This window comes from Schistocerca serialis, chromosome 2 (assembly GCF_023864345.2).
Source record: "Schistocerca serialis cubense isolate TAMUIC-IGC-003099 chromosome 2, iqSchSeri2.2, whole genome shotgun sequence".
Lineage (NCBI taxonomy): Eukaryota > Metazoa > Arthropoda > Insecta > Orthoptera > Acrididae > Schistocerca > Schistocerca serialis.
This window is the reverse complement of record NC_064639.1, coordinates 236,761,546-236,785,234: the sequence shown is the minus strand read 5'-3', so window position 1 is coordinate 236,785,234 and position 23,689 is coordinate 236,761,546. Positions and strand designations below refer to the sequence as shown.

General features: G+C 43.8%; 1 protein-coding gene across 4 annotated transcripts in view; it reads left to right on the top strand.

Moving 5' to 3' along the window:
• LOC126456982 (dual 3',5'-cyclic-AMP and -GMP phosphodiesterase 11-like) overlaps positions 1-23,689 on the top strand; it is a 331,198-nt gene that overhangs the window by 225,094 nt on the left and 82,415 nt on the right. For all 4 annotated transcript variants that reach the window (XR_007585422.1, XM_050092940.1, XM_050092938.1 and 1 more), the window contains 2 exons: positions 9,192-9,537; positions 18,873-19,148. Coding sequence is in view for 3 of the 4 variants with exons in the window: in XM_050092940.1 (XP_049948897.1) it covers positions 9,192-9,537; positions 18,873-19,148 (622 nt within the window). In the remaining variant the exon portion in view is untranslated. The remainder of the gene's footprint in view (positions 1-9,191; positions 9,538-18,872; positions 19,149-23,689) is intronic.

The following is a 23,689-nucleotide window of genomic DNA, read 5'->3' as shown; positions in this document are numbered from 1 at the left end:
TCAGAATGTTCACTTGAGTGTAGTGCATTGGAGGAAGTGGTAGTCTCTCCAGAAATGATTGTAGATTCTGCCTGGGAAGCAAGCTGAGGGCGTTTTTTCTTAAATGTTGGCACAGTATCCTTTTTTTTATGAAAAGGAAGAAGAAGGAATTGAGTTCCTTGGCCCATACCACCCGAATGGTTCCCGGGTTCGATTCCAGGCGGGGTCAGGGATTTTCTCTGCCTTGTGATGGCTGGGTGTTGTGTGATGTCCCTAGGTTAGTTAGGTTTAAGTAGTTCTAAGTTCTAGGGGACTGATGACCATAGATGTTAAGTCCCATAGTGCTCAGAGCCATTTAAACCATTTTTGAACCACCCGAATGTCGCATGGCCAGTACTACACGACTCACACTGATATGAAAACGTTGTAGTACGCGAAACATTGTTAGAGCAAACGTAATGCAGTTGTCACTGTCTTATATTAATAGAGGAAACTAAATAACAGCTCTAGTTTCATAAGCATATTCCTACCTGTAATAATGCAGAGTGATGTTAAAAAGTATTCGAGGCAACACCTCGTAGGAGCACAAACAGACAATAAGCACTCACAGACGATACGACACTGGAAATCAAACTAAATCTCTGTACATGGCGAAATGGCGCTGGCAGCAAAGATTACACTGTGTACTGTGCTGCTACCTAGTAGTGAATATCTTAAATACCAACTGGCCCATCTACGCGCTGGCCCATAGTACCCGCCGTTCCCCTGCCGTTTGAATACCCAACAGAGCGATCATGTAACTATAACTAACCTACAGTACCTACTTCCTCCAGCTTAGACCAATGGAGCAAATCGGCTGGTTCTTCTGAGTTGACGAGTTATATGACAGCGACATTCACATATACAGATGGCTGTAATATCTGTACGCAATGTTTATAAGGGCAGTGCATTGGCAGAGCTCACATTTTTACTCAGGTGATTCATGTAAAACGTTGACTGGCGTGATTATGGATGCACATGGAAATTAATAGGCTTTGAACGTGGAGTGGTAGTTGGATGTAGACGCACAGGACAATCTATTTCGTATTGTTAGGGAATTCAGTATTCCGAGATCCAGAGTGTCGAGAGTGTGCCGAGAATAGCAAATTTCAGGCATTACCTCTCACCACGGACACCGCAGTATGGATGGCTATAGACGCAGCATGGCTCAGTATTTCTGCAGAGGACTTCCAACGATTTGTGGGAGCCATACCACATGAGTTGCAGCACTACATCGAGGAAAGGGTGGTCTGTCACGATGGTTATGAGGTATCCCATGACTTTTGTACCTCGGTGTATGTGGTCTGCCTTAAGAAGCTTATGGAGGCACCTATTAGTTCATAAGCGGTACATGAGAAAACCTGAAAACATGATTTTTTGGTAGCAAAACTGAGCCGCGGTTTCCAAGACGGCTACGCACAGCAAATGACTGAATGTTTTTCGATATGTTCCTAAATCCCTACATCTAAAAAGGTGAAAATTTTCTTGATAGTTTTATCCGTTTCCGAAGTACAGAGTTTCAAAGTTACCCTATTTGTGCGCGTAAAACACGCACGTAATATGCGGTGTAAGGCGAAAACGTAGTTTATAAACTGACGTTGTACGGAGAAGTATGCTGTAAAGTGCCTCCGTTACCATCGGAAAGGTTCTGTAGTACTGAAGCACATGCAGAATTTTTGTCCACGTTAAGTTCTTTCTGAGGTGTAACATTAGCTTTCATTTCAATTTCACTTAAGTAAACTAACATCCTACCTACCCATGAGGCTCATTTCATATGAGTGACATATACTGCTGTAACAGGGGAAAGAAGGGAACCAGCCAAAAAAAGGCTAATATGTTCCAGTTTTTAAAGACTGTGACTGGAAAATTGGATATCACTTGCCTCATTCTGTCTTCCTCAGCACCTTTAAAAATTTTCCCAAAAATTTTGGCATGCCAACGTAGTCGCACTTCTTTATGCTGAGAGACATCGGAGCCAGTGACAATGGGAAAGAAACGGAAAACTAATAAATACTGGATGATAGTAGACAGTGGTTGTGGTACAGGAAGAACGAAGGGGACAATGACAGTGTGAGAGAACGAGAGGGACACAGAGGCTGTGGAAAGTAGTTGACTGTGGCAGAACAGTGTTAGGAAAAGAGTGAAAAGTAGTTCCAGTGGGAGAAGAATGAAGAGAAGGAGAATGTGAAAGTGAGAGAGAGCCATTGATAATGAGCGAGAATCTGTGTATGACAGTGACAAGGAGTAAGAGAAGATAGCGACAGTGAGAACAGATAGCAGAAATGGATGAGATAGTAGCAATAATAGAGAGACACTGACAGTGAGAGGAGACAGTAGTAGTAGTAGTAGTAGTAGTAGTACAGGACGAAGTGTGAGCGAGTTACAGTTAGTGGAGTTTGTGGGAGTGAGATATGAGTTGCACGTAAAAAATAGTTTGAATATGTTTGCTTCGCCGGCCTCGGTGGCCGTGCGGTTCTAGGCGCTGCAGTCCGGAACCGTGGGACTGCTACGGTCGCAGGTTCGAATCCTGCCTCGGGCATGGATGTGTGTGATGTCCTTAGGTTAGTTAGGTTTAAGTTCTATGTTATAGGGGACTGATGACCTAAGATGTTAAGTCCCAAAGTCCCATAGTGCTGAGAGCCATTTGAACCAATACGTTTGCTTCTCAAAATTTTTGGGAGAATATGTAAAGGTGCCGAGGAAGGTAGAATGAGGCAGCTGGTACCCCACATTTCAGTAAGGATCTTTTAAAACAAGAGCATATTAGCGTATATTGTAATCCGATAGGGGCATTTTTCCGCTGGTGTTTCTATACGCATCCTTATCTTCCATCTTTGTAACATGGCTCTTATGCGAAATGTCCATTACTTTCCGTTAACTCGCGTCTGCCTCTCTCGTCAAGAAGAACCACCAGTATGCAATGACTACGTGTCACCATAAGAGTGCCCCACGTTTTGATGGAATGTGTTTTGTGTCAAGTGAATGAAATTCATTGAAATAAATTATCGGGAACCGATGAGGATGAAACTAATGAACGAGCAATGATATGAAATATCACCAGTCATAACATATTCATTACATTACAATTTTCTGAATGATGTTCGATGATATCATTACATATCATTGGATCTTCAATAATTTCTTGTTAGGAGCCACCGACCATTACACTTCAGTGATTTCATTTGATACCTGTGCCATGTAAGCCAGGGTCCTATACAAAATCCACTCCCTCACAGGTACTACATCTCGGTCAGAATAGCAAAGTCAAAATCGCGTTGGCAGTTGGCGACTGTTCACAGCACAGAAAGTGTGACTCATGCTCTGGTTTGTTATTTGCTATGGTAGCTGTCTTATTAACTAGCTGTCAGTCACCTTGTTCTCTGGGGAAACATTTGGTGTCAGTGTTCGAAAGGAACTCGAGGAAACGACATTGACTGTGAAATTTAGAATCGGGCCTGGAGGCGTCAGAAAGCCTCATGGTTAAGGGAACTGCTCACGAAAAGCGTGTGACATTAGACATGCATTCAATTTTTGGCATGACGTTGCCAGTGTCAAACGCCTCTTCCTTTTTTGCGGTACTGTGTCACGAAGCTTATGGGAGCTAGCGATGGTTTGAACATAACCACAAGGCAACTTAAAGCTAAGCCCTCGATATCGCTGAAGAGCTATGTCAAGACACAACTGAGGAAGTAAACAGCAGTGACACACACGTTTCGCTCCGTCAGATAAACAAAGTGTAGAAAATTGTGTGTTGAAATGAGTAGACGATGCATAAATACCAGAATCATCAAACATCAACGGTAGTGCAGGTTGTGACAAGTGGAGAAATCGGCCGTGGCAGTGCACCCGCTGTCTTAGAACCAGCTTGTTCAGATAAGCCACTGAAATCCATAATTACAACAGTTATAGTTCAAATGGCTCTGAGCACTATGGGACTTAACATCTGAGGCCATCAGTCCCCATGAACTTAGAACTACTTAAACATAACTAACCTAAGGACAGCACACACATCCATGTCTGAGGCAGGATTCGAACCTGCGACCGTAGCGGACGCGCGGTTCCAGACTGAAGCGCCTAGAACCGCTGGGCCACACCGGCCGGCAACAGTTTTAGTAAGAAAGAAGAAATCGCCATGGTAAACGGATACAGGACTACCGTGCTGCAACGAACGACCGTTCCACATGTAACGTGGGGAGAACCGCAGTCCCATCTCCAATCCCCCATCAGCAATGGAGAGTGGATCGATGCAACCTCTCGTGCTAGCGAAACGTCAAGAGAAGTCATTAAACAAAAGTCAGCCAAAGATCCCGAGACGAAAGCCAACAGGCATTAGGTGAAAGAGTGGCAGCCCATGTCGCAGCAGTTTTGTAAACAAACAACAGTTGGACAGTGTTGTAAAAATGGAATAACGCAGCGTCCTAGATGGAACTGCAAAGAAACGAAATAATTAGTGTGCTGTGAAAACTGGAAAAAAATCGATACGAATTGTAACGGTGCACCATCCAGTAAACGGAGCCGTGCATGTGCCTTCCGCTCTCTAACTGGAAGGAAACCTTGCCTAAAGTGGCGGTAAAGCTTTAAATTTCAGCTCAATTGTTTTTCCTGTATCAAATTATTCTTCTTTGTTGAAAACAGTTTCATGTAAGGTTCCGATATTCTGCTTTATTCCCCTCCTAGTGGAAATAATTTTTTTGCGGTAAAGTTATTCTTTTGTCATCTGCAGAATGCTTGAAATATGAGTCCATCACTTAATATAAGAACGATTCACTGAAGAAGCTGAACATAGTCTTGGAATGATGAGTCAAGCTATCTTCTGTGAATAACAGTATGTGGAGACTACACTGATGTTTCGTAAATCGTTTATTAGTTCCTCGTAAAGTACAGAACAAAGATATACTCATTAGGTGTCTTAAGTGACTATCACAGCTCATCAATATTGTTTGAAAAATAATCACAACAAGAAATACTCACCGAAAGTCACACCTGCTGCAACATATTGCTAGTAGTGGAGTCGAACTTCTTGCAGTTCGGGTGTGTATCTCATGGAGATCCCAGACTTTACTTGCGTGAATCTTATCTCTAACGTATTGGGAGAAGAAGACATCAAATAGCGTCGCAGTCGACGAGCACGGCGGTCGCAATGCAAATGTGCGTCTCTTCCTGTCTAAAACCGTGAAATGTTTCATATGACGTTTTCCGTATATTGAGTAATTTATGGGAGCCTGGTGCAAATGGCACAGCTAAGGCGAAGTTTATAGTTCCAGCAATCTCAGAAACCGGTAATCATTTTTCTGCAACGAAAATTTGCTCATTTATGTCGCATATAATCAGTAACAGCCGTTCAGTTGGAGATTGTCTCAGTTGTTCCATGATATTAAATAGTTTGTCCGATCTGAACCGTATACCTACTTATTACCCACATAAATTACAAATTGTTTCCTTGGAAACTGTAAGTTGTGTTTCACAGTTATTGATTCGTAGCAGCATTTCGCAGAAAACTGGCAGCGACGTGATTCCTCATCTGGTTTCAGCCGCCGTACCTCGTTTGTGTACATAAGCAGGCGCTTTCGAGGTGCTTAGTGAAAAGTCGCCAACAAGATCTGGAGGTACTAGGAAAAGCAGAGAAAAGCCTTTTATCGATCTATTGGTGTATGTTCAGTAGACTTTGTTATTGTGCTCACTGGAAACATTTCCAAAAATACGGTATCAGTGAACAGAACTTTACTTTCCCATTTCTGTAGATCATTTGCACCAAATACTGACTTCAGTTACACACGTTGAAACTTTGCCTCTTACCGCCATGGTGGATCTAAATGCTGAGAACTAAAATGTGAACGGAGCTGGCATGAACAAATCGCGGTCCTGTGGTGTCGGGAGCGAAGCGGATAGATCCTGGTGGAAATTCGACTCCTTATACAACTGTTGGATGCTGAACAACAATAATATTAATGTCCGTGTCAAACAACGAGGGAATATAGTGAAGTAAATAGGCAGTGAGACCCGGAAGCGTGAAAGTAAACTATTGAGCTACGTCAAAAATATCAACGCCATTAGACCTGTGAATATACTGAAATTTTAAGAACCATATGAAATCCCCACCTCCTCTGTTTTGATAAGAAAGATAGTCATAAGAAAGTCAAATGAAGAAAATTGTGAAATCCTTATTGAATACTTTCTAAATTAGTGAGTACTAATTAATCCAGTCAGAACTGAAACAACCGAAGGATCAAAGTCTCCTGCACTAGGTTGCAATGTGATCAAAAACAACAGTCACTGACAAAAGAACAACAAAGCTAAAAGAGAATACTCTATAATAGCAGAATTCTGGAAGCTAGCACATAAAGAAGCAATAGACGTTTTACGTAAAACCAAAGGAAACATATGGGAGAAAGAAAAACCAGAAGATGACTAGAAATTAGCGTTGATTAATCCTCTGCGTAAGAAGGCCAACACTACGGAAATGAATGTTATCGTGGAATCTCGTTACATTCAGTAGCGTACAAGATTCTGTTACTATCCATCTTTAAAACAGGTAGAATAATAAGTTTAGCGTAAACCGGGAAGATATCAAGGAGGATTCCTCAAAGCCGGTCGACAGCAGAACAAATACTGAATCTCTAAACAATAATAAGATATTATACGCTGAAAGGAAAACATGTATCTATTTTTGTACAGGCCTGTTTTAGAAGTGTGGCCCTATCGACCTTAACATCCTTCATAACGTACTGGCAGGATTGGGATTTGTTGAAAAACTACTAGAAGTATAAATCATGTGGCTGGTAAAATATTGTACACTTTCGGTGTATAACACTTGCTGTAGGGATTTTGTATGTATGTATGTCTGTCTGTCTGCCTGTCTGTCTGTATGTATGTATGTATGTATGTCATTAATCTTCCAGTTGTTGATCACCATATCCCAAAATTGCAAATGTGTTCCAGTACTGGTTCAAATGTTGTATTAAATTAATTCAGGTTTATATGAGTTGCGCTGTAGTACTGTGCTCGCCTGATTATAATGAAATAGGTTGTTATTCTGAAAATGTGAATAAAAGTAAAATACCACCCTGAACATATGAAATGTAATCGTTATTAACAGACATTCCGTCTGTGTTAGGCAGCTGTGGTTGTTTCAATAAGGTTAGGCAGCTGTGGTTGTTTCACTAAGTCAACGTGTTCTACTTGCTGCTGTACACGAACGATCCAGAAGGCCAAATGTACTCGCGCCGTTCCAGACCTTGCTGTGTGCTACATTTGTATCTGTACTCGGCAAGACAAAATATGGTGTGCGGCGGATGGTATTTTGGGTTCACTATTTTTTGCCGCCACACCCCACACCCCTCCCACCTTTTTCATGCCCCATTTGCGAAAGGCGTGTGGGAAGAGAGACTGTCAGCGAAGCTCCGTTTCAGCTCTAATTTCCTCATCGTTACCATTTCACGTGACGTACATGTAAGCAAGTAATGTGTTGTCTAATCTTACCAGAATATATTAGTAGGGTTGGTTGACCTTTCCAGTCGCTTTCCAAGCCATTAACGACCACTACGCAGTCGAAGGCTGTCAGCAGCTCATTTGCCATACGACTGCCCAAGATCACATGACGTCACAGTATTTCATAACAGCGCTTAAGCTCTGGAGCCCCAAGGCCTTGGGTTCAAACCTCGGCATGTCTAGTGTAGAGCTATAAGCTTCATAGCGTCATGGCCTTGGGGCGTTGTTGTGAGATTACACGACAATTAAGCTGTTATATAGATGTAGGGGTTTAAACCCAGCTCAAGGCCTTTGTGCTCTGAAGCTTAGAGAACTTAGCACAATTGCATAGAACTCTACAGTGGACATTAGTGTGAAATTTTGATTATATTTCGCGAAAATTAAACTGTTTCCAAATGCCAGGGGCTGAGATCGGAACCGTGAGACTCCATAGCTTGCTCGTTGTTGTGAAACAGTGTAGCGTCATATGAACCTTGACAGTCTTAAGGCAACCTTAGTGGTTGTTTATGATCTCAGTTAATTAGTATGTTTATGTCCTTGGGGAGCGGCTGTAACGGGCATCCTACCCTACTCATATTCTCTTGGAATTTAAATGGTAAATATTTGTAAGTTGCAGAACACCTCTCCTTGTAGCGTCTACCTCTGGAGTTCGTTGACCATCTCTGTGAGAACCTCGCGCTGAGTAAACCATTCCGTGCCGAAATGCGCCGCTCTTTGTTGGCTCTTCTCTCTCTCCCTCTCTCATACTAATCCAATCTGGTAAGGGGACTAGGCTGATGAACACTACTGAAGAATCGGTCGAACAGGTATTTTGTAAACCACTTTTTCGTGGAAGAATTGCATTTCCTTTTCATAGAACTCCGGATGGTTAGTCCTGGGTATTTTGCCGTAGTTACTCTTTCTAGTGATTTACCCGCCAGGGTAGCCGAGAGCGCTAACGCGCTGCTTCCTGGACTCGGGTAGGCGCGCCGGCCCCGGATCGAGTCCGCCCGGCGGATTAACGACAACGACCAGGGCCGGTGTGCCGGCCAGCCTGGATGTGGTTTTTAGGCGGTTTTCCACATCCCGCTAGGTGAATAGCGGGCTGGTCCCCACGTTCCGCCTCAGTTACACGCGTCGCAGACATTTGAGCCACGTCCGCACTATTTCACGATTTACACTAGACGCAGACAGTTGGGGTGCACTGATTCCGTCCTGGGGGGTCCGGGCTGGCGGCAGGAAAGGCATCTGGCCATCCCAAAATCTAACACTGCCAAATCTGTTGTAACCACTCCGACCATGCGATCGCTGCGGGGCTATGGCGTAAGCGAAAGAAAGAAAGAACTATTTCTAGTGATTTGTCACGAATGATATAAGCCGACAGCAGTAGATTTCTTCGCCTATTTATGGGCAATACGTTACATTTACGTACTTTCAAGGTCAACTGCTAGTTCCTACACGGATCAAATGGACTACCATCGCTCTGTTCGGCGGATTTTGGCCTTGCCAAAAAACCAATCGTACCGGCTGAACCTCGTCAGGCCATCCGAGGTTCCTGACGCAAGGAGAGGTAGGGTCGGGCGCGAGGACATTTGGCCTGCTGGATCGTCGGTGTGTGGCGGCCTCGGTGTCGCACCACTAGACACGGGTTCTTAGCTGGCGAGGCAGCAGAGGTGAAGGCGCGCCCGCCTTTGGTCTGGTAATAGGAAGGCGACGCGGCAGGTGGTGGACGCGTGGCTCGTGGCGCACGCGACTCCCACGCCGAGCAGCGCCGAGACGCTGACGTCGCCGTCGCACGGGGCGCCGTCGCGTGCCGGCTCGGGCGCCACCACGCCCGTGCGCAAGATCTCGGCGCACGAGTTCGAGCGCGGCGGCCTGCTCAAGCCCATCGTCAACACCATCGACGGCACGCCCACCTTCCTGTCCGAGGAGGGCAGCGGCACCACCGTCGGCGTCTCCGGCGGCTGCATCGGCAGCACCGGCGGCCGCTCGCAGCGCCGCTCTCGCCACGAGCTCAGGCACCTCGACGAGAAGGAGCTCATCTTCGAACTCGTAAGTGCCTGCTTTTGCATCTTACAGAGAGGGGCCGGACACTGCAACCCACCGTTATCGACGATCTTCTGCCTACCTGTCGGGGGCTGCTATGAAATTACTCTTGTCAAAGGACTGACACAATTTCAGAGGCTTTATTTGTCTCATACAGAGGATACGATTCTATTTATGTGGTTCGCAGGAGAGCTTCTATAAAGTTTGGAAGGTAGGAGACGAGGTACTGGCAGAAGTGAAGCTGTGAGGACGGGGCGTGAGTCGTGCTTGGGTAGCTCAGATGGTAGAGCACTTGCCCGCGAAAGGCAAAGGTCCCGAGTTCGAGTCTGGGTCCGGCACACAGTTTTCATCTGCCAGGAAGTTTCAGATTATATCCGTATCTTGAAGTGGATTTATTTCAGTTGATAAGTCACAGGCGGTTTGTGAATTTACTGCATTTCAGTTTTCTCTCGTCGCTTTTACAGTCGTGTTTGCCATATTAACCAGGACCCGTGCATAATATCTTCCGTGGCTTCGTTATAAATACAGAGAATTGCTTGTACAGACCACCACTGCTGCGGCTGCGTAAATTGCTATCAAACCGAAGGCAACCTCTATTGCATTATGGCCCGTACAAGCACTCGAGCTAGTGATCAGTACCCGCTCGTCTAGCCTCTCTCCTCTTCAAACTGGTCGTCATCAAGCAGAGAAGACAAAGGGTGCTCGGACCGCGCTGTTGGCATTCGCAATGCCACGATCCTGTCCGCATGCCCGAAATTGCGTTCAGTGGCTGTCTGCTTCAACGAGCGCTTTGGCGCCGTCGGTCCGTGGAATTCGGGTTAGCCGTTTCGTCCCCTCAGCCATTCCGGGGTCATGGCAATCTGCGGAGGCGTAGCCACAACTTAGGCAGTAGCCGTTGAAAAGCCTACCATTCCCAATTGAGAGGAGATTTCACATGCAATCTTCTGTCTTCGAATGGTAGCGACGGTGTTCGTAGCAATACAGCAGACATGAACCTTGCATCAACTCTGCAATGGCTGCTCATATTGAGAGGTTACCGTAGTTGTCCTCGTGTAAATAAATCAGCTGCTGTTGCAAAGGCGTCCGCAGAAATTTGTCAGAAGAAGCAAGAGTCTAAAATTGCCGTTAATAATGTAACGGATTTGGTGATTCTGAGAACGTACAGTGCCCTAAAAACTAAACTAGACGCGAATTTAGGAAAACTTGTTTTATCTCAAACGATTGATACCTGTAAATTCAATTTGTTTTTAGGAGTAGATTTCTCTGTACCGAAATTGTTATCATATTTCTTTACTGCAGGATGTCCGGAAATTCCCGTTACATACTTCTAGGTCTTGCACAGGGGAGTGAGTAGATAATATTCTGAATTGGAACACATGTCCGGAATCGTACCGTTTGCGTGCTACAACCATTTGAAAACATGTTGTAACGCGACCACTTTTACAAGTAATTTACTAGACGTGACCCAGTATACCACGTGTTTTACAATTCCACTCATTGATAACCTAAGAAATCTCCTTGGAGCAGCACAAGCACACCTGCTGACGGTGAAGAAACCCCTTTCTCGACGCCATTACGTAATCGTGGCGCAAAGTTTGCGCAATGGAATCGGATGTTGTGGACAGCGATGAGTAGCTCTTCCATTACAGTGAGCTCCGTCGTACAGAAGGATCATGTCGGTGTGTTCTCCAAACGTGTACTAAACCATGTCGCTCTAACAGTCACAGACACGTGAATGAGACTCGATCCATGCCAGAAAGGTAGGGTATACGTCATCATCCTCCACCATGATAACCCTGTTGCATACCTACCTAGCAAAAATGTTCAAATGGCTCTGAGCACTATGGGACTTAACTTCTGAGGTCATCAGTCCCCTAGAACTTAGAACTACTTAAACCTAACTAACCTAAACACATCACACACATCCATGCCCGAGACAGGATTCGAACCTGTGACCGTAGCGGTCGCGCGGCTCTAGACTGTAGCGCCTAGAACCGCTCGGCCACCCCGGCCGGCCTACCTAGCAAACATGTTTTCAAACGACTGTAGCACGGAAACGGTTCGTTTCCAAACAAGGGTTCCTATTCAAAATACTATGTACTCACTACCCTCTACAAGTCCTAGAAGATTGTAACGGGAATTTCCGGACATCCTATATATGCTAAGTGCATATTTTTATATTACTAATGTGAATAACAACATTTGGACTCAACGATATGAAATACAGCCTTTATATGATTATATTTAACCTAAATGAGCGGGTCTGAATCATGGTACAGAAAAAAAATCATAGAACCAGCTCTGGCCTGAACTGAACTGTACTCTACGTACACTACGGGCTAAACGCCTCATTTGGCCTTCGATACATTTGTGGTCTTTATATGGAAAGAGGCAAAATCGCAACTAGTCGGTCCGTGCTACACGCCGCATGTCAGCTACTGTCTAGTTTGTGTTGTTTGATCCACTGAGGAGTGCCGCTGTGACAAATGGCATCTTGTGATGTATCCGACGACAAATGTTCATTGTATGCAGTTCACTTCGCAATGTTCGCTCGCATACTGGTCGATATAAACCAGCACTCACTGACAGCAGCAGTCCCTGCCGTGTTAATCGTCACCTGTGCCTGTCGTTTAATGTTTTTCTACGACCAGTGTTTTGACACCTGGTCACATGGCTGTGACTGGTACACTGTTCCATGTAGACACACTGGACAGTCCAAGTTGAAGTAACAAGAAATCCGTCAACTTCATTCACTGTGTGGTCATAGGCAAGTCCAATCACGATGGCGCCTTTCTGATATTCTGTCACGTCTCCACATGTCACTGTGCTGATTCCAAGCAAACTGCCACGTACTCGCCACTTCACTGCCATGATTTTGGTCAGAAATGGAGGATCGGATGACCGTCTTCTAGCGGTTCAACTCAGTCGATCGGGATCCTCAGCGGCCAGTGCGCGCTTTGAAGGGTATGACTATTTTGTCCGACAAGCCTAAAAATCGTGGCCGATTCGATGTATGATTTCGAGCGTTAGAAAAGACTTGTCGCAGTTTGTAGTTTACGTAAGGTTTATTTTGAACCAGCTCACATATTTCTTTCTTCTTATCCTCTTTCCTCGTCAGCTCGACCACTTTCCAACATAATGACAGTTTCCTTCTTTTAATATTGTCCCAACCACAACATAATCGCAGGCGGGACAGAGAATCAACAATTATCGATTTTGCTTCAGCAGTCGATGCCATGATAGCTTTCCCACTGTGTTAGTCGTGTGATGTGTGCCTTGTGCTGCGTCTAAACAGACGGCACTTTCGCACTCGCTTATCTGCGCATGTTGCAGCTTGCTTTAAAGTGCATGTAAATGATCTCTGCGCGTTGTGCTGTTATTTCGTCATTACGTGGACTTTTTTTTTCTTTCCGAGATTGTAGAAATTTAGAAATGGGGATTGAATGTTCCCTTTTATCTTGCAGCACCTTGACAAACAGCTACCACAGCTAAATAATCATTTGCTTACCTCATTTTTTCCTTGGTATACGGATAATGCAATATATTTATAATGTTTAGATTTCACACGGCCAGTTTTATGATGGCCTCCTTTTTTTCCTCTTGTTACACCATCTTCATTTCTCATCATAGTTGTTGTTGTTGTTGTTGTTGTGGTCTTCAGTCCTGAGACTGGTTTGATGCAGCTCTCCATGCTACTCTATCCTGTGCAAGCTTTTTCATCTCCCAGTACCTACTGCAACCTACATCCTTCTGAATCTGCTTAGTGTATTCATCTCTTGGTCTCCCTCTACGATTTTTACCCTCCACGCTGCCCTCCAATACTAAATTGGTGATCCCTTGATGCCTCAGAACATGTCCTACCAACCGATCCCTTCTTCTGGTCAAGTTGTGCCACAAACTTCTCTTCTCCCCAATCCTATTCAATACTTCCTCATTAGTTATGTGATCTACCCATCTAATCTTCAGCATTCTTCTGTAGCACCACATTTCGAAAGCTTCTATTCTCTTCTTGTCCAAACTATTTATCGTCCATGTTTCACTTCCATACATGGCTACACTCCATACGAATACTTTTTAGAAATGACTTCTTGACACTTAAATCAATACTGGATGTTAACAAATTTCTCTTCTTCAGAAACGCTTTCCTTGCCATTGCCAGTCTACATTTTATATCCTCTCTACTTCGACCATCATCAGTTATTTTGCTCCCCAAATAGCAAAACTCCTTTACTACTTTAAGTGCCTCATTTCCTAATCTAATTCCCTCAGCATCACCCGACTTAATTAGGCTACATTCCATTATCCTTGTTTTGCTTTTGTTGATGTTCATCTTATATCCTCCTTTCAAGACACTGTCCATTCCATTCAACTGCTCTTCCAAGTCCTTTGCTGTCTCGGACAGAATTACAATGTCATCGGCGAACCTCAAAGTTTTTATTTCTTCTCCATGAATTTTAATACCTACTCCGAATTTTTCTTTTGTTTCCTTTACTGCTTGCTCAATATACAGATTGAACAACATCGGGGAGAGGCTACAACCCTGTCTTACTCCCTTCCCAACCACTGCTTCCCTTTCATGTCCCTCGACTCTTATAACTGCCATCTGGTTTCTGTACAAATTGTAAATAGCCTTTCGCTCCCTGTATTTTACCCCTGCCACCTTTAGAATTTGAAAGAGAGTATTCCAGTCAACATTGTCAAAAGCTTTCTCTAAGTCTACAAATGCTAGAAACGTAGGTTTGCCTTTCCTTAATCTTTCTTCTAAGATAAGTCGTAAGGTCAGTATTGCCTCACGTGTTCCCACATTTCTACGGAATCCAAACTGATCTGCCCCGAGGTTGGCTTCTACTAGTTTTTCCATTCGTCTGTAAAGAATTCGTGTTAGTATTTTGCAGCTGTGACTTATTAAGCTGATAGTTCGGTAATTTTCACATCTGTCAACACCTGCTTTCTTTGGGATTGGAATTATTATATTCTTCTTGAAGTCTGAGGGTATTTCGCCTGTCTCATACATCTTCGTCACCAGATGGTAGAGTTTTGTCAGGACTGGCTCTCCCACGGCCGTCAGTAGTTCCAATGGAATATTGTCTACTCCGGGGGCTTTGTTTCGACTCAGGTCTTTCAGTGCTCTGTCAAACTCTTCACGCAGTATCATATCTCCCATTTCATCTTCATCTACATCCTCTTCCATTTCCATAATATTGTCCTCAAGTACATCGCCCTTGTATAGACCCTCTATATACTCCTTCCACCTTTCTGCTTTCCCTTCTTTGCTTAGAACTGGGTTTCCATCTGAGCTCTTGATATTCATACAAGTCGTTCTCTTATCTCCAAAGGTCTCTTTAATTTTCCTGTAGGCGGTATCTATCTTACCCCTAGTGAGATAGGCCTCTACATCCTTACATTTGTCCTCTAGCCATCCCTGCTTAGCCATTTTGCACTTCCTGTCGATCTCATTTTTGAGACGTTTGTATTCCTTTTTGCCTGTTTCACTTACTGCATTTTTATATTTTCTCCTTTCATCAATTAAATTCAATATTTCTTCTGTTACCCAAGGATTTCTACTAGCCCTCGTCTTTTTACCTACTTGATCCTCTGCTGCCTTCATTACTTCATCCCTCAAAGCTACCCATTCTTCTTCTACTGTATTTATTTCCCCCATTCCTGTCAATTGCTCCCTTATGCTCTCCCTGAATCTCTGTACAACCTCTGGTTCTTTCAGTTTATCCAGGTCCCATCTCCTTAAATTCCCACCTTTTTGCAGTTTCTTCAGTTTTAATCTACAGGTCATAACCAATAGATTGTGGTCAGAGTCCACATCTGCCCCTGGAAATGTCTTACAATTTAAAACCTGGTTCCTAAATCTCTGTCTTACCATTATATAATCTATCTGATACCTTTTAGTATCTCCAGGGTTCTTCCATGTATACAACCTTCTTTCATGATTCTTAAACCAAGTGTTAGTTATGATTATGTTGTGCTCTGTGCAAAATTCTACCAGGCGGCTTCCTCTTTCATTTCTGTCCCCCAATCCATATTCACCTACTATGTTTCCTTCTCTCCCTTTTCCTACACTCGAATTCCAGTCACCCATGACTATTAAATTTTCGTCTCCCTTCACAATCTGAATAATTTCTTTTATTTCATCGTACATTTCTTCAATGTCTTCGTCATCTGCAGAGCTAGTTGGCATATAAACTTGTACTACTGTAGTAGGTGTGGGCTTCGTATCTATCTTGGCCACAATAATGCGTTCACTATGCTGTTTGTAGTAGCTTACCCGCATTCCTATTTTCCTGTTCATTATTAAACCTACTCCTGCATTACCCCTATTTGATTTTGTGTTTATAACCCTGTAGTCACCTGACCAGAAGTCTTGTTCCTCCTGCCACCGAACTTCACTAATTCCCACAATATCTAACTTCAACCTATCCATTTCCCTTTTTAAATTTTCTAACCTACCTGCCCGATTAAGGGATCTGACATTCCACGCTCCGATCCGTAGAACGCCAGTTTTCTTTCTCCTGATAACGACATCCTCTTGAGTAGTCCCCGCCCGGAGATCCGAATGGGGGACTATTTTACCTCCGGAATATTTTACCCAAGAGGACGCCATCATCATGTAATCATACAGTAAAGCTGCATGCCCTCGGGAAAAATTACGGCTGTAGTTTCCCCTTGCTTTCAGCCGTTCGCAGTACCGGCACGGCAAGGCCGTTTCGGTTATTGTTACAAGGCCAGATCAGTCAATCATCCAGACTGTTGCCCTTGCAACTACTGAAAAGGCTGCTGCCCCTCTTCAGGAACCGCACGTTTGTCTGGCCTCTCAACAGATACCCCTCCGTTGTGGTTGCACCTACGGTACGGCTATCTGTATCGCTGAGGCACGCAAGCCTCCCCACCAACGGCAAGGTCCATGGTTCATGGGGGGGCTCATCATAGTAGCGTCTGTATTCAACTGATCAATTATTTTGTATGTATTACATGTACGATACCATTTAGGATCATCTAAGTTAATCCCTGACTTCTTAACACGGGTTCCAGCATCATGTCCCTTACTTTTATTAGTGTCTTCTCCCGTATTCTTATCCCCTCAGATTATTTTCAACACCACCTCACTTTATATCATGTCATCAACAACGATTCAGCGCAAAATATTGCAGTAATAAGAACTTACAACTTATAAATTTTTCCTGTTTCGCAGCTGTAGTTGAATTACTGGATGTATCTTATCTTTAAAGATATTAACAGGAGAAGGGTGAAACATCTTTTAGCCATAAAAATAGCTAGCACAGAATCCAGTGAAAAAAAATTCATTTTCTTAAAGTACTCTTAATTATCTAATTTTTAACTGCTTTTTGTAAATACATAAGTTTCATCTTTAAAATTTTATTATCTTTACTGGTCCGTTTCGTGACAACTGGGAGCAAAGAGCTCACTTTCATAAGATAGACATCTTATGTAAGGAGTAATGCAAGTTGCGGAAGAAAGCATTTAAAAATACAAAAATCACATTGTTTTGTTTTCGAAAATGTTTCGAAACAGACTTAGCCTTTTTCTGTAGATCCTTTTTCTTGAACTCCTACCTTTTTTTCTCTGGTTACTCTACCTTCTCTGCTCTTACAACCACGGTGTATCTATATTCACTGTTTCTTGTTCGCATAATATCGAGGTGTTCTAGAATAGTAAAGTATCAGAATCCTGTTTCTACATCCACGCCCTCCAGGATTAATTTCCATGATATATGACAACCATTGACGGCAGAAATTGCTTACAATATACCTGTCTTTACGTAATCTTTTGAAAAGAATTTGGATTTTTTGCACATTTCCGAAAAAGAGTTACACAGTGGATGTAGTGAGACATGGAGAATCAAAGACGTGCTTTGTGAATCTAAGTGAGGATGTGTTATTTCTTTGAGCCACGTTAACTCTAGCGTCAAAATTCAACACCTAGTTACTGGAAAACAAAAAAATGTTTGCTTGAAACAGCTTTTTCTGACAACTGTAAGCTCTGCTTTTCCCAAGGTGCAAAGAGGAGAAACTGGTTTTTTTGGCTATAAAAATAGTTTAACACCTCCCACATATTGTTAGCGAAAATCGTGTCATGTTCTTGGCTGATTTACTTCAGATGTTTACGCGATACTGGAATGAGGATTTAACAGAAAACAGGCAAGTTGTATTTGTGGTTTATCACCTTAAGATAAGAATACTCCGATGGGAACTGAATCGTCCGAAACTTAGTAATTCTACGCGATCGCAGATTAAAACTATGCGAAATACTGTCATTGAAGCTAATATCCTCGCAAATCCATCACCTGGAGAGGTCATATACTAATGATCCGAACCGATTTACCCATTAATTTTAAGCGAACTCAGTTCCAGATCAGTGTCTCATTTGTAATAGCAATAGATAAGGCTAAAGATCAGAGAGAGAGAGAGAGAGAGAGAGAGAGAGAGAGAGAGGGAGAGGAAGAGCTGGACAGAGAGGCGGATCGGAGGAAATAGGCGGACAGAGATGAGACAGGAGGAGAGAGAGAGATAGGTAGGGAGGTAGGGCTGAAGAGGAGATTGACAAAGGGGGGGGGGGGGGGAACCGGAGGAAATGGGCAGAGGGAGAAAGGCAGGTGGTAAGAGAGAGTGGGGGAGAAGGGTATGGACAAATGTGTGCCGCGCGGGATATGCCGAGCGGTCTAGGGCGCGGCAGTCATGGACTGTGCGGCTGGTCCCGGCGGAGGTTCGAGTCCTCCCTCGGGCATGGGTGTGTGTGTTTGTCCATAGGAAATTTTGGTTAAGTAGTGTGTAAGCTTAGAGACTAATGACCTTAGCAGTTAAGTCCCATAAGATTTCACACACATTGAACATTTTTTGAACAAATGTGTGTGAAAGCTTATGGGACTTAACTGCTAATGTCATCAGTCGCTAAGCTTACACACTACTTAACCGAAATTATCCTAAGGACAAACACACACACACACACCCATGCCCGAGGGAGGACTCGAACCTCCGCCGGGACCAGCCGCACAGTCCATGACTGCAGCGCCTTAGAGCGCTCGGCTAATCCCGCACGACAGAAAGAGGGGGGGCAGAAGTTGATGAACATAGAGAGGGGGGGTGAAGAGGAAGAGGAGGAGATGAACAAGGAGAGGGGGAGGAGTAGTTGGGTAGAAAGTGGGAGAGGAGGAGATTAGGACATACCAAATTTCCATAATATATAGCAAGTGCGAAATACTTCGGGTTGGCTAGCTCATATATATGCATTTGGATTGTTTTACGATAAATGTTTGTTATCCTTATCCTCTAGTTTCGGTTTCTAATATAATAAAATACTGGTGTTGGCAGGTTAAGGACATCTGCAACGAGCTGGACGTACGGTCGCTGTGTCACAAGATCCTGCAGAACGTGAGCATGCTACTGCACGCGGACCGCGGTTCGCTGTTCCTGGTGCAGGGCTGCGCCAGCAAGCGCTACCTCGTCTCCAAGCTGTTCGACGTGTGCTCGCGCTCTACGCTGCAGGAGATGGAGAAGAAGGACGAGATCCGCATCCCCTGGGGCACCGGCATCGTCGGCTTCGTCGCCGAGAGCGGCGAGCCCGTCAACATCCCCGACGCCTACAAGGTGAGTCAGTGGGGCCAGCACCAACATTCCCTTTGCGATCTGTGGCTGGATGGCGTGTCTGGCGGATAGGTCAGCAAAGAACACCGCAGCTACGAGTGTGGAAAGATCTGTAACTAACTTTCTTGCGAGTCACAAAGAAACCGGTGAGACAACGAATTTGAAACTTGTGGTGGGAAGTCCTGTACTGACTCGAAAGAATGGCCTTTCCCTCCTGAAACTTCCCGGCAGATTAAAACCTTGTACCAGACGAACTCAGGACCCGAGTTCGAGTCCTCCAGCACACAGTTTTAATCTGCCAGGAAGTTTTATATCAGCACACATTCCGCTGCAGAGCGGTGGCCGAGCGTTTCTAGGCGCTTCATTCCGGAACCGCGCGACTGTTACGGTCGCAGGTTCCAATCCTGCCTCGGACACGGATGTGTGTGATAACCTTAGGTTAGCTAGGTTTAAGTTCTAGGGGACTGATGACCTCATATGTTAAGTCCCGTAGTGCTCACAGCCATTTGAACCATTTTTTGAAAATCTCAGTCGTACGATACTTGAGTTTCAAACAAACAAGTGACGACTGTCTTCCTCCTGCAGTTGAGAAACCTGAGGCTTAGAAGACCTTCGAGATTGAAGACAGTCCGGACAACAGTGTCCATCAAGGTCGTCATGATTGTCGAATTTCCTTGCGGCTTTGGTAGTGTCACTGACGATGCCTAGCTCCCCCACAACAAAAATGGTTCAAATGGCTCTAAGCAGCACGGGACTTACCATCTGAGGTCATCAGTCTCCTAGACTTAGAACTACTTAAACCTAACTAATCTAAACACATCACATTCGAACCTGTGACCGTAGCACCAGCGCGGTTCCGGATTGAAGCGCTTAGAACCGCTCGGCTACAGCGCCCCCCCCCCCCCCCCCCCCCCCGTAAACAAAGACTTCAAATAAACATTAGGTTATCAATTCACTGTTTACAGGAGTGGTGTTTGTTTCAACTTCGTAGAATTGCAGTTAACTTCGCCAGTGTTGTGCAGGTGTGCCATGGCGAACTCGCCAATCGGATTTGTTACTTGAATAATAGATGCGGGTGATACATCTTGAATATACAGTGAGTGTATGAGTGAACGAGCATTTGTTTTTATATAAAGGACGGTCAAAAATTTCCCAGTTTCAGGGCGTTCCTGCAGCGTAAAATTTAACGTGATTCTGTAGCTGGGAAGCACCGACATGTAGGCAAGGCATCAGTGTGGCAACGTGTGTTTCCGACGTGCGTGCAGCAAATGCGGAAACATGTTCGTTTATTGTTTGAGTCATCAGGTTTCTGACAGGTTTGATTTGGCCCACCTCGAATTTCTCTCTTGCATCAAATTTTTTATCTCAGAGTAACATTTGTAACCTACGTCCTCAGTTGTTTGCTGGATGTATCTCAATCTCTGTCTTCCTCTACGGTTTTCACGCTGTACAGATCCCTATAGTACTGATGTGTCTGCACAACATGGAATTCAACTTTTACACGAAGACACGAGCTCAGCAAAATAGGCTGTGGGGTGATAGGACTGGACCAAGTGACATCAGGCAATCACCATCGTCAGTTGCACTGAACACACTGAACATTTATTTGGCACATTTACACAAGGCAAATAAATAACTAAACGATCAACACATTTTTAAAATTACCATTTAGGTGAACGCAAGTTACTTCAAAATTTAAACATTCATAAACCGCGGCACTTACGGCCTATTACACATTTAGTGAAATGAGTTTAAAATTATTTACTCAAAAACTATGATCAACCTGAAGAAAAATTCACTAAAATTTAACGAGGAAATGTAGTCTTCCGTTACTGCAGTGACTGGTGTTACGAAAGTAATTCAGAGTAGGCAACAACAAATCAGATACCATGGCACACAACCACGTTACTTAAATGGCAGGCACCCTACAATGTAGGATTTAAAATATAAAATTCCATGTGACCAAGCAACCTCGTGGGATTCAACAACTATGCCCAGAAGCGTTTTCCAATATTGGCTCGGCATGGACCCCCAAACGGGAGCAGCAACGGTCACGAATAGGCACGAAAAATCCCAGAACTAGTGGGTATCCACAACAGACTGACATCCGCATTAAGTAGCTAGAAAAACAATAATTCATTACAGCTCATCTGTAGAATCAACAAACCTATTAATGAACATTAGGTAAGCGTGGCGTGGAGTTTCATTTCTGTAAGATTCTTCTGATTCGACAGCTGGAGTGGAGTGTGTTAACTATAGTCCTGTGGAAACAAATAACTGATGAACGTGATCATTTCGTTCCTCAGCTAGATCAAGTTTGGGAGACATTCAGAAAATGCTCATACTGAAAATGTTCTAATACACTCGTTAGAAAAACGATGTTTCTCCTCTAAGATTTAGAAGCGGCTTGCCCTCTTTGTCGGTCTACAAGACTCATCATTTAAAGGAGAGTGCGGGTACTCAGCAACAGACGATGGAAAAAGTGCGTACTGTACTTCACTAACGTTTAACGAGACACGATTCTGTAAAAACACTTTTCCAGAGTGCCCCATGGAGAACGGCTTAAAGGGAAGATAGTATGAGGTGACAAAAACTTTGCTGACGCTTAGGTCCGTCGTTGAGGCCTTTGCCCGTTAAAGTCCATAAGATCTAACATACGTCTACGGAAGCAGTGTGCCAAAGGATTTGTTTACTCTGATGTAGTTCCCTGTTTTCACTCATCTGGCCATTTTACATTATTTGTGTTCAAGCTGACATTTGTAGGCCTTTTCGCTGTAACATAAAAATGTTATGAGTGGAAGACTATCGAATTTAAGCGTTACTGTGTAAAATGCTGCAGTCGCGATGGAAAAATGTTAGGTTGTTTCACTTACAGACTTAGCTTTATCACAGAGTTCTGAAATTTTGTGTGTCAGAGTAGCTCTGAAATTTTCTGTCGGTACATTTTTTTATGAGACCGTGGGAAAAGATTAGTTAGCGCAACTTGATGGTTAGTAACGAATGAACCTCGACAAAATGTCGTTACCGACCACTAAGACAAATTGGAGACAAAACATGCAGATGACAAATTATCTCCGAATTGGCTGACGTTTCTTACTACTTCACTATTTTATTTTTCTAAATGTAATATATAGTGTGAATCTGAACTCTTCCGATGAAATGTTTGTTTTTTTCAGAGGTACCTTTTTAGTGTTTTGCATTAGGGAGTCGTGGTCCCTGTAGCTCGTTTCAGAGTAGTTGCATTTCGTTTGATTTCTTACTTCCATTTACCTTTGCATCTGTATTACACTGAAAACAATTAAACAGCAGTGCAAATGTTGACGACGAAATGCGCTGAGTATCTTGTTTCGAAACGAGCTTGTTCCATTCACTTAAGTTACTTGCTGTCGACGACACATCTTCGACATTAAAGTTTCGTTCAGAACTGATCGGGTCTGCTCGAGTTTGTTTTTACAGCAGTGTGAGCTGTGCGGTAACAATTATACACGGCAGTATGAATAGGTATACTGATGAAAGTGATGGAAACAACTAAACGAAAGCAATCGATACAGTCAGTTTCACTGCCCATTCATTTGTTCTGAGTGAAGCCAGTCTGTGGGAGCAACCGAATGAAATCAGTCGATACAGTCCGTTGTAGTTTTGCACCTTGACTGAATAATTTGTTCTTTATTTTCAAGAGAAACCAGTCTGTAGTTTTTCTGTCGATTGAATCATGTGCTTGTTACTTTATCTGAAACCACTCTTTAGTATTAGCTATCTAATCATTTTTGTGAGTGAGATCCGTCTGTAGTACTTTCATTAATTTAACTAAAGAATTTTGTTCGCAACCAGGTTGCACTTATCCTCGAGGGCAGCTCTCCCCTCATGGATACGTGAAGACATCTCAGGGTGTACAACGAAGTTAAAATAGCCGGCCGGTGTGGCCGAGCGGTTCTAGGCGCTACAGTCTGGAACCGCGCGACCGCTACGGTCGCAGGTTCGAATCCTGCCTCGGGCATGGATGTGTGTGATGTCCTTAGGTTAGTTAGGTTTAAGCAGTTCTAAGTTCTAGGGGACTGATGACCTTAGAAATTAAGACCCATAGTGCTCAGAGCCATTTGAACCTTTTTTTAAGTTAAAATAACCATTACACATATTCATTTAATTATATACTACGTGGAATAATTATTATTTTCACCACTTAAAACTGATTAATATATTACTCTGGATTAAGTGGTTCCAGATGTAATTAACACATAACTAATGAAGCTTTTGTATTTCGGGGTACAAAGTTTCCTTAGCCGTACTTGAAGAAGAAAAGAACTTGCCAGATTTTAGCGACTGTTTGCATTCCATTTTAATGAAAAGGTGCGGTGATGTCCATTCATTAAAAACTGAATCTAGCCCCCTCAGACTGCGCATGTGTTCCATGCATTGAACGCCAGCCTCCTCTTGCTGCAGCCAATTGCATTGCGGGTGCAAGGAGATGGCTCGGCCGATTGATTCAGCTGCCGTGGGTCCGTACTGCACCTGCAGCCAAACCATCTCCCCATCCAGTACAGTAT